At 36.2% G+C, this 11,022-nt stretch overlaps 1 protein-coding gene across 1 annotated transcript; it reads left to right on the forward strand.

Annotated features, from left to right (window-relative positions):
- The first annotated feature begins 4,348 nt into the window (after positions 1 to 4,348).
- On the forward strand, positions 4,349 to 10,128 carry clu (clusterin). The gene is made up of 9 exons (XM_016470763.1): positions 4,349 to 4,452; positions 6,262 to 6,392; positions 6,472 to 6,620; positions 8,027 to 8,197; positions 8,280 to 8,673; positions 9,027 to 9,167; positions 9,286 to 9,512; positions 9,595 to 9,770; positions 9,862 to 10,128. The coding sequence occupies exons 2-9, from the start codon at positions 6,305 to 6,307 to the stop codon at positions 9,872 to 9,874; spliced, it is 1,359 nt and encodes a 452-aa protein (XP_016326249.1). The 5' UTR covers positions 4,349 to 4,452; positions 6,262 to 6,304; the 3' UTR covers positions 9,875 to 10,128.
- Positions 10,129 to 11,022: the final 894 nt, after the last annotated feature.

The raw sequence follows: 11,022 nt of genomic DNA on the forward strand, positions 1-11,022 counted from the left end.
TTGTATAGAATGTGATTCTCTTTGGAATCAATGGTCTGTGCCTTTGAATCCACTCAGTCACTTTTACCTCTTCTTCCACATGAGACACACAATATACACATATCTTTGAAGTCGTCTGTTTCTGATTAAGCATGCAGGATTAATGAAGGTTTGATTAATTAAAACCATCTAAAACTATTAATCATGTACTAGTCAAGTGTCAACAAATGTCATTTATGGCTTCAAATTCAATGACGTCATAAAATCACACAGCTTTCATGTTATCAAGCGAGAAAGGTCAATTTAGGATGAGAAATTCTGGGAATCCTGTGTCCCATGTGGACATTTTGCAACCATTCATGGAGCTGGGTTTTGGGAAAAAGAAGATGATATAATGTTTCCATTCCTTCTCATGTGTTCAAAACAAAAACAAGCTTACTTCTGCTCCACTTTAAGATTAGTTCTCCCATATGTCTGTTATATTGTTCTTCCATGATCACCTAAGAGAACAAAACAAGTCGATAAAGTGAAACATGAGAAACAAAGTAAGAGGGAAAGAAAGTAAAAGCGCTGTTTGACAGGAAGAGCACTAAATAATTACGAACACATTCAAATACCATGGTATTTAAAGTAGACCACTGTAATACCATGGGACATTTCCAAAAACATCATGCCACTGTGCCTGAAAAATAATGACAATACCATAGTATTTGTTTATTACATTCACTTTTTGGCCTTACAGTCTGTTAAACACACTGTTATCACAGAAGCTGCTCTATAAATAAAGTTAGAACTGAACTGAATTGAATTAGAATTGAATTGAAGGTTATACTGTTTCTCATTTAACTTGTGTGCAAGCTCTCACTTGGCTGGTGTTCATAGTTGACTATTTTAGCTCTGTTGTTAATATGTGTGCAGATGTGGAAGCAAATGTGCTTCTAATAAATAAACAGACTGAGATTGATTATGTGTTTACTGAGGAAAGAGAGATGTGCTGACAGCTAGTATGAAATTGTATTTTAATGGTTACGGTTTATCAGATTTTACTAGTGTAAAATAATATTTTTGGGACTGTTGAAAGGTTTGAAAAATCAAACTTCTCTGAATTTTTGTTGCATTAAAAAAAGTATCTTTAGGTGAACGAGAGGCTTAGCAGATGATCTGTTGTTAATTGCACCAGTGTACCTCCATATGCGGTGTTAGCATGCATCAAATTATTCCAAAACCACCAACTTTCATCTGCTTGCCAAAACTGTAAATAATTCCAGCAAATAGAGTAGTGTTTAATAGACTAGCACGAAAACCATCTGGCACTTCACATGCTTTCAAACTGATTCAGATGACTTTACTAGTAAATAGGTACCCGGCACACTATGATGCATGTTAGAATTAAAGAGTTTGGTGACATTTCAGAATATGCAAACAAAATTTTGCAATAAATAAATAAATAAATAAATATATGTTTTTCCTAAATGTCTCTTCAACAGGCTGTTATGCATATTTATGAAGATACTGTTATAATTTAAAGGGGTGGTTCATTGCGATTTCACTTTTTTAAAGGAACACTCCACTATTTTTGAAAATAGGCTGATTTTCCCACTCCCCTAGAGTTAAACAGTTGAGTTTTACCGTTTTCGAATCCATTCAGCCGATCTCTGGGTCAGCCTATTTTCGAGCCCATGCCGCTGAGGTGAGGGGCGGGACGCTTAGACGCGCACTAGAGGCAGTTTAGCCAATCACAACACACTGGGCTAGCAAACCAATCAGAGCCCATCGCCTATTTCTGAGGGCGGGGCTTCATAAAAACAGGAAAAGATCAGCCCGTTTCTCAGAGAAGGGACAGAGCTGTGTGGAATAAAGGTAAATTATGTGAAAAATAATGCTTTTTTTTTTTTTTTAAACGAAGCATTAACACATGTTAGACTGCACCCCATAAACACAATCAAGCCTAGAAAAAACCCAGTGAACCACCCCTTTAAGCCTTTCTACTTGTTCACTTCACAGTCTCTGCCTTTCATAGGAGTTACTGCCACCCAGAGGACAAAACTAAAGTTACTCAGAGAAAGAGTTCACCAAAAAAAAATAATAATAATAATTAAATAAATAAATTCTGTCGTTTAAATTATTTATAAACTTTACATTAAAAAAAAAAGTAGGCTAAGAAGTAAAAAGAGAAAAGGACATTCCTTGAACCAATGGTAGGAGAACAAAACAATGTTCTGGCAAAGGTAACGTGCCTGTAGATTTAAAACGCCAAGAAATAGGGTGGAACGTTTAATACTGTACAGCGTGCTGCGAGTGGTATTGACAGAGGAGGAGTGGACCACTTACCGACATTGTTTTATGAGGTGAGATAGACGGGGTTGACGGAGGTCATGATCAGGTAATATTTGCTGGATGTAAACGAAATATACCTGTTCTGTTGCCAGTAAGAAAACATAATTAAAGCCTCAAGATTAAGTCAATGTCCAAGACCCTTGACATTTAAGGTTTATTTTTTCAAAAATACTTGGTCATTAATTAGATTTCGAATATGTGAGTGTAAAAAAGTCACCAAATGTGATGGTAGGTTGAGGTTAGTTGCCAGTCTGTCCTAAGTCAAAATAAACCACTCTTTCTGGTCTCTAGATATAGTTCCCTCCTTCCATATTGTTGGCCAGGTGAAAATCTTAAATTTGATTGTTTAGTAAAGTTATAACACACCTTTCTTCAACAAGCCGCATAATTTTTGTAGGATGAGTTAACTGCTGAATATTAATACTTAGTTACTGTATGGTTACAGGCTTGTTCAAATCAGTATAAGCAATAATAATAGTGATGCTTGCTCTGGAAAACAACTAATTAATAATAAAAAAAAAAGAGTCTAAGAGTAAAATATAGTTTATACTGTTTTATATTTAATGAGTAGGATGACTTGACAACATGTTACAGATGCATGACATTGGAAAGAGGTGTGGCTCCACAGTGCAGCTGTTTGTCTGGAGGTGTTATTTGTTTGCCCACATGTCCTGTAGGGGAAAATGGGGGTTTAGACATGCTCCTACACTGTGCAATATGCCAAACATCTTATAAACAGGCTTTGAATCACATTTGCCTAAATGTCAGAATGTTATGAGCTGTGCTTTCCTGACATTTAGGTTCCTCCGTCTTCAGAACATCTCACAAAAAAAAAAACTAAAACAACTCTAGACTAGGAGACGAAAGCTACCTGACAAGCTATGACGTGATTAAAAAGCAGTTTCCATCCACCGCAGGAGTGATTTGGTGTCTTAATGTGTAATAAGCAATAAGTAATGACGTGTTTTGGTCAAAAGCATACATAATAACCCCTCACAAAATAACATGGTTATGTGTGTTATGACTGCGAGCATTATAAGGCTCAGTATAAGTCTTTCATGAAGGTCACTTTTCACTGACATTTTTGCCTTTTCTGTCCAGTTTGAATATTACTGTGAGTAATGTTACATAACCAGCAAAATAAATGGCACATAACTGGAGCCACCTGGGTTACTATATGGGGTCAAATGGGTCATACAAAAGGTCTAGTCAAGTGTGCTTATTAACCCTTATGTTGTGTTCCTGGGGAGGATTTTCTTTTTCCTGAAAATGTTGAAAAGTGCTAAAACGTACTGACTTTGCTTTTTTAAAAGGATTGTTTTCCTCACTGTAACACTTGTGGTGTTCCCATGTCAAAAATCACCAGCCTTATTACCAAATCATGGATTCAATTTTTTATCAACTTGTTTTCTTTCAAAACATAGGTTTTGTATATCTTTTTGCAAATGTTTGATCATAGGCCTCATTGATCTGAGCTTATGCACCTCAATTTTTGAGTGAACACTACCAAAATTATCCACAAAGAGTGCTTTTTCAGAAACTGACCGATCAGTTACAAAACAAAATAAAAAACTAGATTGAATCCAAGATTTGGAGATAAAATAGCAAGAAATGTTTAAAAGTCCAGTCATTTTTGACCGGGAACACAAAATTAGGTTAAGGATTTTCAGGGTTAAACTTGAGCTTGTATAACCTGCACACGTGTTTACTTAGTTTCAGCACTGTTATGAACGAGTTCTACATGATTCACTGAATTATTCTCTGCACAGCTAAAGTGGATGTTATGCAGGTCACATTAAGGTGATTCACCACTGTTAAATGTTGGAACTGTCCGACAGTAATGAATTATCCACATACAGTCTTTGCCGGTAAATTCTAGAGGGCATATTTTCCCGTAAACCCCATGTTCAGGCTGTGCCTCTACAAGAACAATGAAATGAGCGAGATGGTGCAATATTGCCCACTTCTGGTCAGACGGAGCCTCTGCCGTTGACAATAACAGTTTCTGGAAAAGTCCAAAGCCACGGCCATTCTCATCCCGTGAATCATGTCGTCACCATCACCCAGCCTCCCAGTATAAAAACAAATCAGAGGAGGCACAGTCCATCTGCAGGGAAGAAAAAGAATCCAAGCAGGGTGAGTACATAGAGCATATTACAAGGATGTTGACAATCTTGTTTAAATAAATATGGTTTTATAGATATTATATAATTGTGCATAATATATACATTTATGTAAGATGTTATTTATATTATGGTTACAGTGATGTAATATCTATTTGACGTACTATAAAATTGCATTGTAATTAATGCTGCATTTATGCATTTTGCCCAACTACTGAGCAATAACCCACTACTGTATAAATGTAAATAAGATTCTGTTTGTACTTGGCATGAGATAGAATAACATATAATTTATGCAGTTTTTGAATTACAATCCATCTTCATGCGGTTAATGTCCTCCAAAAAGTCTAACTGGGCTGTTTGTTGAGTCGAGTTTGTCTGTGCCTTCCCTAGGCGAATTTGTATTGATTTTTTCATTGCAGAGAGGAATTTGTCTCGCAGCCCCAAGTCGATGAGGGGAACTAAGCCAGGTCAACTGCATCCAGGATGCATACTGTTCCCTAGCAAGATATCATTAAACAAAGCAAATCCCCTCACACTGTGTGATACTTACAAACACCAAAGAGATGTGCAACCTCATTCCAAAACAAATATAAGATTAGGCACAAGGGGAAGATTAATTCAAACAAAAGCAAGAAGAAGATAAAATGGTATGCTTGTAACAAACAACATTTTTGAGGAACTTCAAGGTTAGATTATGGAGAAAGCAAAACACTGCAAGTTGCACACCATATTTTACATCTCAAAAAAGCAACTTTCCATGTGACTCAGTATTTCTGTCTGTTCACTGGCTCTTCCAACATTTGTGCATGTTTCTTATGTAACTAGGCTCCTGGCTTTAATTTGGTAGAGTTGGGGATTGTATGTACACGTACAGAGGCTAAAAAGAGGAAACGTCCCCATGACTGACTCAAGGCTTTTATGATGTTTACTCAGACTCTGGTGTGAATTACAAACTCAACAGCAGCTGTTGAGGACCAATGGTTTGTCTTTAGAAATATCAAACATGATTAAAAGTGCAGCATTATTAAAAAGGGTAAGCTTCAGACATTTCTGCAAACTCACAAAACTGGGATTACATTTTGTCAGAGCAAGCTTTAGTGAAGGGGATTTGCTTTCAAATCCATGGAATCGGTGAAGGGAACATTTAAATGTTTGCAAGTTTGCTACATCTCCAATGATTTTGTTCTTCAAAGCCTTTTGGTTTGATACTGGTTCAAGGGACAGTTCAACCAAAAGTGAGTCATCATTTACTCATCCTCATACAGTTCCAAACCTATGACTTTTTTTTTTCCTTCTGTACAACACAAAAGAAGATATTTTTTAGCCAAAACAACATTGGACCCCATTGACAAAACAAAACCACATTTTTAAAAATATCTTCTTTTGTGTTCCACAAATAGAGAAAAGCATTCAGATCTGAAATGACATGAGGTTGAGAAAATAATGACAGAATTAAAATTTTTCAGTGAACTTTGAATATGTTAGATGAAATATTTTTTGGCTATGACATTATATAGCACAATATATATAAGGCACAATAAATCTGTTTGGCTCTCTGTTCAGAAACATCAAGGTCGTAGAAAGATAAATGCCACTATTTTGTATCAGACCTACGATATAAACAGACACGCTATTACAATGGATTCATTGCCCAGTGCCACACAGTCTGTCTGAGCGAGTCTCACACAAACCACATTATTAAAAGTGTGGGCTTTACAATTGTTCATGTTCATAAACTTGCTGAGTCACTTTCACCACAGCTTAATTAAAACAGGTTTTACTATTAAATGACCCACTATTTCCTGATTTATGTTCATAGTGTTAAACCGCTTCTGAAACCAGGACACTAACAGCCACCAAAGATGAAGGTCTCATGGTCTCTGCTGGGACTTTCTCTTCTCTACCTCTCTGCGGAGTGTCTGCTACCACCAACTAAAGAGGAGCTCAATCGTAAGTGCATTTTTTTTTCTGTGCAAACATGTTGTGCTCAATTAGGGACAGTAATGTAACCGTTATTGCTTTTTGGCAGAGATCTCACAGCTTGGTGAAAAGTACCTGGATAAACAGATTGAAAATGCCATCACTGGGGTGAAGGAGATGAAGACTGTGATGGAGCGAACAGAAGAGGATCACAAGAGGTTCCAGTCTGAACTAGAGAAAACAAAGCAACAAAAAGAGGTGAGACAGGAAGAGGATAGATAGATAGATAGATAGATAGATAGATAGATAGATAGATAGATAGACAGACAACATTAAATAACCATTAACATTATACAGAATTGATTAATCTTGGTAAAATTACATAATCGACAAATATTAACATTGTTAACATTTCAAGCTGCATAAATTAACTATCAATTGAACAATTATTTAGATCAGTTGCATAATCTACATATATTAATACATTTTAACATTTTAAGTTGTATAAATTAACATTAAGAAATGTATTATGAATTAAATTAACAATGAAGTTTATATACAGTATATTTCTAAATTATTATTAACCTAGATCAATAAAAACAAGATTAATCATGTATCAATTACATAATCTATATACTGTATTTATATACAATGAAATAACATTTCAAGTTGTATAAATTAACATTAACATTTATTATGAATTGGCAGTAATATTTTTATAAATGAATATTAACCAAGATCTATAAAAACACAATAATTATGTAGATCAGTTATATAATCTACATATATTATTACATTTTTAACATTTCAAGTTGTATAACTTGAGAACATTAAGTAATTTATTATGAATTAACAATGAGCAATAGTACATTCATAAATTAATTTAAAATCAGATCAAATCTCAAATGCTGAAAAAAAATAATGTAGATTAATTACATAACCTACATATATTAATGCATTAACATTTCAAGTTGTAAAAATTAAAATTAGGTAATATATTACAAATTTACAGTAATATATTTATATTATATTTTTTATTTATATTATATAATATATATTCATTTTAAAGGGGTCATATGATGATGCTAAAAAGAACATTATTTTGTGTATTTGGTGTAATGAAATGTGTTTATGCGGTTTAAGGTTAAAAAAAAACAATATTTTCCACATACTGTACATTATTGTTTCTCCTCTATGCCCCGCCTTTCTGAAATGCGTTGATTTTTACAAAGCTCATCGGTCTGAAAAGTGAGGTGTGCTCTGATTGGCCAGCTATCCAGTGTGTTGTGATTGGCCGAATACCTCAAGCGTGTGACGGAAATGTTATGCCCCTCACCATACTGTGATGCCGTGTCCCGGAGCGACGAGACAAAAACATTAAAACCCATTATAAACGAGGCATTTGTAGGAAAAATTTAAATCGCATCATATGACCCCTTTAACATAGATTAATAAATGCTGAGAAAAATTGTTTGTTGTTACTTCATGACACCCATTGCATTTGTTAACTAATGTTAATGAATTGAACCTTAATGTAGAGTGTACCTGCGATCTAATAAAATAACCTTCATACATTTTTAAGTTTGACTTAAGTGTCTAAATATTTTCTGGGGCCCCTGCAGTTAATTGCTCTTTTTTCTTTCTTGTGCTATTCCCTCAAATAGAATGCTCTGAAGGGGGCTCAGGAGATGGAGGAGAAGCTGAGTGAGCAACAGAGTGTGTGTAATGAAACCGTGCAGGCTCTGTGGGAGGAGTGCAAGCCCTGCTTGAGGAAAACTTGTGTTAAGTATTACTCACGCACCTGCAGCAGTGGAGCTGGCCTGGTGGGACGACAGGTGACACGTCTGCACAGACATCCCTGCAGTTATCCTGACTTCATTCTGGTGCTTGCAACCATCCCTCTCTGTTTGTTTTTAGCTGGAGGACATTTTGAACAGGACCTCTCCCATCTCCATTTGGATCAACGGGCAGAACATTGAGACCCTGGTGGACGAGGACCAGCAGCAGACCAGACGCTTCCAGGACCTGGAGGAGCGGTATACAGAGGTTGCAGACGGAGTGGACAACATCTTCATGGACAGCATGAAGGTGTTCGACCACATGCGTTCCTTCCAACAGCCCAGCTTCTTCCCCAGTCCCTTCCGTATGCCCAGTATGTTTGGTAGTCAGTCCAGCCGGGCCGCTCGGGTCTACAGGTCCCCTCTGCACAACCCAGAGTTCCACAGCTTCCATAGCATGTTCCGCCCCATGATGGACATGGCAAGAAACATGTTCGACTACATGGGAAGTGATATGGATTTCCCTTCGGAAGGTAAATTTCATGGTCTACAAGCCTGGTGGATATAACAACATCTACAAAGTTAAAAGTGCTGTAAGCAATATTCATCACAATTAAAGTAACAGTCCAACCAAAAATGCCATCACCGTTTACTAGCAGTCATATCGCTCCAAATCTGTATGAATTTCTTTCTTCTGTTGAACATGAAAGAAGATATTTTGAAGGATGCTAAAACAGTTTAGGTTCCCATAGACTTCCATTGCTTTTTTTTCTTTATTATGGCAATATGACATAATACACTATAATGACATAAAATAGTCGTTTGTTTTTTTTACTAACAGACCGCTTATACCCCATGCATTTAATCTGTAAACCTGTATTCCCAGATGGCAGAGTAAACGAGGATGTTATTATAACTAAACCATTTGGAAATGATAAGATGACCTGCAGGGAGATTCGTCGCAATTCTGCTGGCTGCATTAAACTGAAGGATGAGTGTGAGAAATGTAAAGAGATCCAGCATATTGGTAAGTGCGATACTAAAATACACAATTTTACGTTATATTATCCAGCACAGAAATGAAAAAAAATTGGTCCCAGTTTGGGAATTCCATCTTACAATTAAAGCTTTGTTTTCTTCTTCAGACTGTTCTGGAAAGAGGCCCCTGGAAGGCCCCCTGAAGGAGGAGCTGGAAAGGGCTCTTGCCAGGGCTGAGAGTTTAACCCAGGAGTACAACAACGTGCTAAAACAATTCGAAGAGGAGATATTCAACACCTCTAGTGTGCTGGACCTGTTCAACAAGCAATTCGGCTGGGTGTCCTCTCTAGCGAACCACACCAAAAATGAAGATGGCTTCTTTAAAATACAGGCTGTAGGTGCTAATTATGTGATTCAGCACAACTGTAACTGCTTCCACTATGCAGATCTCTCAACTGCCAACATTTTATGTGCAGGTGATGTCAAAAGGCTCAGATAACGCAGAGAACCCAGGAGACACTAAAGTGTCAGTCAAACTGTTTGACGGGCCAGATATGAGCTTCACAGTGCCGGGAGACATTCCTTGGAGAGACCCGAAATTCTCAGAGGTGGTGGCACAGGAGGCTTTGGATCGTTACAAACAGAACATTGTGTGAGTCTTAAAATCAATCCATTTTAATTAGCTAAAAATCTTATTAATATGATTAAAAATGCATCAAATATATTCATGTTTTCCTCTCCAGGGTCACAAACTAAACGTTTTGGAGGGCGGGTGCTTCTGATGAAGAAAAGATATTCTCCGAGAAACCTGAAAAGCACTCGAGAAGATCCTTATGAATTACAATTATAATATTGAGAGATGTTGTATTCATGTAGCTGGATGTCTTTTGTCTAGCATTATTCCTGCTGTTTCATCCTGCTTAACACTCAGAGGCCCCATTGTATAGAAGTTGCTTATGAACTTATAATCAACTGTACATCGTCAAATACCAATAAAACACAAAACTCCACATTTTTTTCCTCATCTCTTAATGAGCTAAAAGATATGTGGTGTAAAATTTCCAACATAGCAAGACAATTTCACACTGCAGATTTTCAGACATATTTTAATAAAGGTAAAAAGGCACCTTCTATAACCTTCACTCTATTTCCTCCACTGGTGGAACTTCCAGTCTCCATCCAAACAAAGCAGGAAGCTTTAAAACAGAACTGAAGATACATCTCTTCTGAGAGCATGCAAGTAATTCATAACCTTATTATTAATTGCACTTAAAAATAAATGATTTCTGTGCTGTTCTGCATTCTGCATGGTAACAAGTTTTGCCATCACAGAAAATTTTATTTTACCCTTGGATTAATAGCTTCTGCATAAATTATGAATGTTAATATAATGAATAATTAATCTGAATATATAATTATACAATATAAATATATAAGACTTCTATTCTTGATACTCTTTATCCTAAAATATTTAGGTTTAAATTATTTTTTTAATGTGGTTTTAGATTATAGACATTAGGGTAGAGCCAAATATTAATTTTTGACACGAAAATGAGGCTCGATGAACAGAAGCACTTTGCTCAATGGATTGTACTGCCGTTTAACAACATAAGGACTGTTCATTTGACAAAATGTCTTTCTTGAAAACTTTCAGTAGACAAAAACTGCATAAAACAGTTGTGAAAATTGTAATCTACTACCTTTATACAATAGACCTTTAACACAGCCTCATTTTCCTCCGCATTAAATATGTCTAACCTAACTAAAGTATATTGTTTCAGCTCTAATCTCTAATCAAATTAGAGGATCGAAACAATGTATAATTTTTATAATTATTCTGCATAATTCCGCATGACTGAGCAGTAGGGGTTCAATCTTCAACTGGCTGGCAGGAGCCGCCACTG

Source organism: Sinocyclocheilus anshuiensis, unplaced genomic scaffold (assembly GCF_001515605.1).
Source record: "Sinocyclocheilus anshuiensis isolate Anshui unplaced genomic scaffold, SAMN03320099.WGS_v1.1 scaffold2322, whole genome shotgun sequence".
NCBI classification, from domain to species: Eukaryota; Metazoa; Chordata; class Actinopteri; order Cypriniformes; family Cyprinidae; genus Sinocyclocheilus; species Sinocyclocheilus anshuiensis.